Source organism: Prionailurus viverrinus, chromosome B4 (genome assembly GCF_022837055.1).
Source record: "Prionailurus viverrinus isolate Anna chromosome B4, UM_Priviv_1.0, whole genome shotgun sequence".
In the NCBI taxonomy this organism is placed as follows: Eukaryota; Metazoa; Chordata; class Mammalia; order Carnivora; family Felidae; genus Prionailurus; species Prionailurus viverrinus.
Genome location: NC_062567.1, coordinates 93,282,761 through 93,290,199, shown reverse-complemented (window position 1 = coordinate 93,290,199; position 7,439 = coordinate 93,282,761). Strand labels below are relative to the sequence as shown.

The 7,439-nt window shown below is 37.9% G+C and overlaps 1 protein-coding gene across 1 annotated transcript in view; it reads left to right on the top strand.

Moving 5' to 3' along the window:
- Window positions 1-244: 244 nt before the first annotated feature.
- Window positions 245-7,439, top strand: part of ZFC3H1 (zinc finger C3H1-type containing) — a 54,132-nt gene continuing 46,937 nt past the window's right edge. Inside the window, exons 1-2 of the mRNA XM_047865029.1 lie at window positions 245-1,073; window positions 5,712-6,128. Of these exons, the coding sequence (XP_047720985.1) occupies window positions 476-1,073; window positions 5,712-6,128 (1,015 nt within the window). The 5' untranslated portion in view covers window positions 245-475. The remainder of the gene's footprint in view (window positions 1,074-5,711; window positions 6,129-7,439) is intronic.

Sequence of the window (7,439 nt, the reverse complement as noted above, 5' to 3'; positions counted from 1 at the left end):
AGAACGGGCCCGCCCACCCCGCCACGCACCCAGATATCCCAATCCCGAGCCCGCGGTGGGTGTGAGCTATGGGTTGGAAGGACAAACCCGAAGGGAGAGAGAAGAAAGACTACAAGTCCCACTGAGAATCGCGTTGTCCGGATTATTATCGCGTGAACTGGAAGCCTTGTTTCCTGCGTGCCGCAGGAAGCGACGTCACGGGCGAGCCACTTCCAGAGCCCCTTTCTCGCGAGGCGGAAGAGCCCCGAGCGCGGAGGAGCAAGGGGGCGCTAGGGAAGGGAACTGAATTGCGACGGTCCGGCGAGAAAGAGCTGGGGTGCGGGGAAGTTGGGGAGCAAAGCCCGCTAGGTGTCCGAGTAGGGTAAGGCCGCACCGACCGGGTCCGTTAGAAAAAAAGGGAACCGAGGAGGAAGGCAATTGTCGGGCGGATCCCCGGACGGAGGGCTAAGGTTGTGTGGAAGGCGCTGCTCCCGGGATGGCGACCGCAGATATTCCGGCCCCGGCCTCCAGTGGCCTCTCGCCCAAGGAAGAAGGGGAGCTAGAAGATGGGGAAATCAGCGACGACGATAACAACAGCCAGATACGGAGCCGGAGCAGCAGCAGCAGCAGTGGCGGCGGGCTGTTACCGTATCCACGGCGAAGGCCTCCTCACCCGGCCCGGGGCGGTGGATCTGGCGGAGGCGGTGGCTCCTCCTCGTCGTCGTCCTCTTCTCAGCAGCAGTTGAGGAATTTCTCACGCTCGCGGCACGCGTCGGAGCGGGGCCACCTCAGGGGACACAGCAGCTACCGACCCAAAGAGCCGTTCCGGTCTCACCCGCCCTCCGTGCGGATGCCTTCGAGCTCGCTGTCCGAAAGCAGCCCCCGACCGTCCTTTTGGGAACGGAGCCACATCGCCTTGGACCGTTTCCGCTTTCGAGGCAGGCCGTACCGGGGTGGAAGTCGCTGGAGTCGGGGGCGAGGAGGGGGTGAGCGAGGAGGCAAGTCGGGGGGCAGACCTCCTCTGGGAGGAGGAGCAGGATCCGGATTCAGCAGCAGTCAGGGCTGGCGAGAGCCCTCTCCACCTCGGAAGAGTTGTATCCTTAACGTGGCGGTCCGCCCTGGGTGTGTCACTTAACAAAGTTCCCTTTAGCGTCATTATTAGGTCTATGAGATGAGTAACTTTTCTGAACCATCAGAACCGCTTATTTGTCAGTGTCAATATACTAAAAGTAAGTTTCTCTTTGGTGATCCCCATGTGTCACACTATAGAGTCTTGTTTCTTAAGATTGGTTTACTGGGTGTATTATTGCTTTTTAATGTAAACGTGTATGGGTTGGCACCAAGTTAGTGAAATACAAGAAAGTCTAAAATCACATTTGTAATAGTACATCAGAAGCCTAGGTTTCATTAGCATTTGTTTGTATGTGAGGTTGATTTAGATTGTTAGAGGGGAAAAAAAAGAGTCAGTTTGGGGAATAGTGTTGCTTATACCATATTGAACTTTGGCATTGAAAATTGTAAAGTTCCATTCTGCGTAATTATACAGTTTTTATTTGTGATTCTGCTTTACCATTCTTGATTGATTCTTACACATTGCTGCCTTTTAAAGTGGGGGACAGGGAAAAGACCCGTAGCTTTACCAAGTCTGTTAATTCAGAGGTTTCAAATTCGTAAACTTTTAGTAAAACTTTACCGCCTTCTCTATGTTCACTTTTTGGACATTTTGTAACTCAGTGCTGACAAATGTAGGTTAGAGGAAGACAAACAGCATTTTAATTTTAATATATTGGAAGCCATGGAGTATATGGGAGGGTGGAGATTATGGGGAGGTTGAGAAGGGAAATAGCAATATACCTGGTTTTTGTCATCTCTAAGCCCATAATCTTTAACAGTCCTACATTTCCTTAAGATTTATACTGGAGAATTAGTCATCTGAAGGTTTGCTAGTTTATGAGTTTGTAGAACTAGGTCTTATTTCATGATAACTGCATTAAAATAGTTTACTAAGTATAGTTATTACTGGTTGTAATTTCTATAGTGTAATGATTTTATAACATTAATTATATTTGGAACTTATGCGCAATGACATTTGTTTGGAAGACACGCAACATTATTTTTATAGAATATTTAGGACCAGATGGTTTTCCCCAGATTTTAGGATATAAAGGGGACAAGAAATGTAAGTTTAGGTAAGAAGTAGCAACTTCTGATGCTAGTGCCCAGAAAAAACTTAATTTGCCACCAGAAGTTGGGTTAGGAGCATCCCAGGCTCATTTCAAAGAAAATCATGTAGATATTTAACTTTTAAAAAGAGGATGTTCTTTCAAAAAAAAAAAAGAAAAAAAGAAGAAGAAGAAAAGAACTCTGCCTAAGATATTTTTTTAATGAAAGATTTGTTGTCGAGTCTGAATCTAAAAAACAGGATGTTTAAGTACGTATATGTATATTTTTCAAGAATACAAGAGAGGAAGTTTGGAGTTTGTGTTGGAGAGACAAACGTGAGTAAATAATTATAGTTTAATGTAAAGCAGTTCGTATTGAGGTATATAAAAAGTACTGTGGGAGCAGAGTTTTTTCTTCATCTAATTGTATTAGAGAAGGTGGTGAGGAAGGGGGTTTGCCCAGCTCCTGCCTTTGCTTTTTTTTTTGTCCATTCATTCAATACCAATTTGGCCTCTGTCACATATACCTTTATTCATTGCTAAGCTTATGTTTTTATTAGTAAACAGGCATATGATGCGAAAAAGCACAAGAATATATCCAATCTGATTTCTGTAGTAACTTACCAGAAATGAGCTGTCTTGCTGTTTTTCTTTTCACAGATGCTGCTCTTAAGAAAAGGATGCTTATTTTGAGCCTCTGCTCATTGTTTTCCTCATGAAGTATCATTAATCCACCCTAGGGTTGATAGTCTTTGTAAGAATTTGTGAAGGAAAACATAGTTTCCAACTACTTTTATATGATGTGAGCAAACAAAATTTGTCATACAAATATTTATTAATTCAAATTTCTTAATACCAAGATTTTACTTAGGTTTATTCCTATATTTCACTGTGCAATTATAATAATGACATTTTAATTTTGCAGATATTACATTAAGAAAGAATAAGGGTTATGGGAAACCTGGCTGGCTCAGTCATTAGAGCATGTGACTCTTGATGTTGGCGTCATAGGTTTGAGCCCCATGTTGGGGGTAGAATTTACAAAAAAAAAAAAAAAAGAAGAAGGGTTATACTGTGGTTCATTTATGTAATTAATGTGGAAGTAAAGTAACATGAGTACAGGTTTTTTGCTGTTTTTGTTTTGTTTTGTTTTTTAACTCTTTCTGTAATGATTAAGGTATGCTGATTGCAGCTTTGAAAAGGTAGAATGAACCAGATTCTATCGTGGCACTTATTTTCATTCTCATTCATTTAAAATTTTTCTTAGTGATAGATGCTCAGTCAGTCTTAGCATGTTTCCTTTGGATGACTACTGTTTTACACTTTCTAATCTGATGAGAGCTAACATAATTAGGCCAGTGTCTCTCATCAGTAAAAGTCATTTCATTTTCATCTGCAGTTGTAAAGGTTGAATAGCAGTTCTTTTTTTAAACCAGATCTGAGGTAGAAATTGGATTTTTAACTAGCTTAAAATTAAATCTTTTAAATGTTGGTTTCATCCTAGTTGTCATATATTAGAAATAGATTTCATTTAGCCTTGACAGAGATTACTTACAGTTGTAACTGAATTACTTTTCCTCATTTTTCTTTTATTTTTTTTTGTCAGTGTATTGAATCTTTTTCCTCTACAAATCTTTCCAAGGTCTTCAGTTTTATTTTTTTTAATCACTGTGGTTGTGCCTTTAGATGGCTCTACTGAAAAGTGAGATGTAAATGCAGCTAATTAGTGAATTCATGTACAAAGAGTAATGTGGGTTAGGGGGGCAAATAATGCTCTAGCTTCACATAGGAGGTGACATTTCAATTTTGAATTGGGGTCAGTTTGAAGAACCGAAAAATCTAAATACAAAGCTGTGCATGATTGTGATTAACGGGGAAATTGTAAGATTGGGAAGGAAGTACAGGTCAAATCATGAGGCATTATATGCCATTGTAAGGATTTTGGACTCTGTTCTTAATGAGATTTAAACAAGGGGAGAGATCTGATCAGATTTGTGTTCTAGAAAGATTATTAGTGCAACAGAGTGGGAGGTGGCTTGTGGGAGATAAAACCCCAAATATCTATCATGAGGCAAGACTTCTCCCTTGTATTGTGTAAATGTATGGAAGTGCATTAGAATGCTCAAAAGGAAAAGTGAAAGAGGCTTAAATAGAGCTTACTGAAGAGCACCATTATTGCGGAGTTAGAAAGGAGTCATGAAGACTTAAAGGAAAAAAGAAGGTAGGGAAACAGGAGGAAAGTGGGGCTAGGGAAGCCAAGAGAGAAGTGGTTTGCAGTGTCCAAAGCTGCAGAGAGGTCAGGTGAAATAAAGTTTGAAAACACGGTGGATAAACAAACTCAGCCAGCAGAATCTAGATTTCATTTGAAGAGTAAGATAATGAGAAACTAGTATTCTTTCAAGAAACTTGGCTCTGCAGAGGTTAGATCAGAGGTCCAAAGATTTACTAAAACAGTTTTGCTGTAGAACTGTTAAGATGTCGAGATGTAAGTGGTAATGCTGGTTTAGTTTCTAAAATTATTGGTGAAAAAACAATATTTGGTGGTGATTCCCATTCCTCTATTCATTATTAGGGAAATTGAACAATATCTGGAGGCTGATTGTCCTGTAAATTGTTAAACAGAGGAACCATCTTTAGGGAACTGTAATGTTATATCCTAGCTAGTTTAAATGATCTATAAAGGACATATTGTATTAAAATCACATAAAGTACTTATCTTTAAATCTTGTTAATTTCTAGGCAGAAGTGAGGGATAGCAATTTTCACCTATGTTAATTATTTTGAATAAGAATAGTATTGGAATTTTGTAGCCATTTCCAAGGAAAAAGTTATGTTCTATGTATCACTTGTTAGAGAAGAAGAAAAAATTTGGTAGTTATCCTTATCTTCAGGGACAAATTAGTTTACAAAATACATTTTGAATGCTATTGAAAGATTTTATTATTTTTTTTATAGTATAACTGCTTTCATTGTCTTAGTTGTGCATATGTTGGATATTAGTATATTTGAGGAGCTCTAAGATTGTTATGTACTAGGTATTTAAGAAAATGTTTGCTATTTATAAACTAGTTTTAGCTGTTAGCTGTCAATGTTCATTTTTTATCTCTTTTTTAAAAATTTGAGACTTGAGAAGAAACTAAAAGAAGAAATGTTTCCTTCTGATTATCTGAAGGGTAAATTATCCACACCTGTGACAAACCAGTTTCTCCTCTTTCAGAAAGGAATTTTTAACATCCAGCATATTATGGCTTTTTCTGATAACCTCAGAAGGAAGGCTGCTGTAGACCTCTAAGTGGTTGGAATACCTGTAGTTACTGTGGGTAACAACTGACATTAGTGATTTTGTAAGTGGATTATTTTATGTGGTTACTTATTCAGTTTGAAATATGGGCGCATAATGAAAGTGGGCATTAGCACATATGTTGAATGGACTTTAGTAATTTGAAACTACCAATTCATCTTTTTTAAAAAACAGATAAAAAAGGGAGGTAATTAATCTATAACTTAATGTGTTTTTGTTAAATTTACTGGAAAAATTTTGGAAACTGGTTTCCTTAATATGCTGTTCAGCCAAAAGTTTTGGAAGATCTCCATCAAGAAAACAAAATTATTCATCTAAAAGTGAAAACTGTGGGGAAGAAACTTTTGAAGACTTACTTTTGAAGTATAAGCAAATACAGTTGGAACTAGAGTGCATCAATAAGGATGAAAAACTAGCTTTGAGTAGCAAAGAAGAGAATGTGCAGGAAGATCCTAAAACATTGAACTTTGAGGACCAAACAAGCACTGATAATGTCAGTATTACAAAGGACCCAAGTAAAGAAGTAGCTCCTGAGGAGAAAACGCAGGTCAAAACTTTTCAGGCATTTGAATTAAAACCACTCAGGCAAAAATTGACTTTACCAGGGGATAAGAACCGGTTGAAAAAAGTTAAAGATGGAACAAAACAGCTTTCCCTGAAATCTGACACTACTGAACCTAGTCAAGGTAATGGAATAAAAAATTTCAATTAGTACTAAGATTCTTTCTTTATGGGGTAACTAGTCATTTTGATACTGTGTTTCATTGAAATTGTTTTGATACCTCATCTGTGAATTCTTCTTGCACTTTCTAGATAGACAGTCATTATTCAATAATGATAAGTTTAGATTCATTCTGATCTTTCTTTTTTGGCCTTACATGCTGGTCAAGACTTCTAATGTATTTTTTAAAATAAGCAATAATGTGGACACCTTTGTTCCCTACCTTAAAGGAATGCTTTGGATATTTACTTTTCACATGATGTTAGGTTTTTTAGAGATATCCTTTATTGAGTAAAAAGTTTTTTCCCCCTATTATTTGACATTTTCAGCATGAATGGATGTTGAAGTTTATCGTATCTTTTTTCTTCATTATTGAGAAGAACATGTATTTTTCTCCTTTAATTTATTAGTGTAATGGATTATATTTTTGTACTGTTAAACCACCTTTGTATTCTTGGGATAATTCCAGTTCGTGATATATCATTTCTGGGTTGGATTTGCTAATTTTTTCTTTTTCTCTTTTTTATGCAGGTATAAGTTATATGCAGTAAAATTTAGCCTTTTTAGTGTATAGTTCTTTAAGTTTTGAGAAATACAGGCAGTTGGCTAACTATTGCCAGCTACCACAATTAAGATCTAGAACAGTTTTGTCACCTCTCACAGATTCCCCCATGTCCCTTTGCAATCAATTCCTTCTTCCCCCAGCCCACCAGGTAACTACTGATGGGTTTTCTGTCCTTATAGTTTTGCCTTTTCCAGAATGTCATATAAATGGAATCGTTCAATATATTGCCTTTTGATTCTGGATTCTTTCATTTAATAGTGTATTTCAGATTCATCCTTGTTATTGTATGTAGCACTAGTGCATTCTTATTGCTAAATGTGCCATTGTATGGCTGTGCTACAGTTTGTTTATCCATTTCCCACTTGAGGGATATTTGGGTTAGAATTTTTCATCTGGGTTTATAGGCTAATTTTTTCCCTTCTTTTCCCATGCCAAATTCTAGTGTAAGGTTATGATATGCTCAAAATGAGCTGGGGAGTGGTTTCCCCTATTTTCAAGAATAAGTTAAGATTAGAATTGTTCCTGGGATATTTGGTAGGCTTTGTTGGTAGAAGTGTCTGGGCCTGGGTAGAATTTTTTCTGGGAAGGTTTTAAACTGTTGACTGTTCATGCTTTCTATTTCTGGTTAAGGCAGTTTAGGTAAAACGTATTTTTCTAGTAAAGTGTCCTTTTCCTGTAAGTTGTAACATTTATAAAAAATTATTAATATTA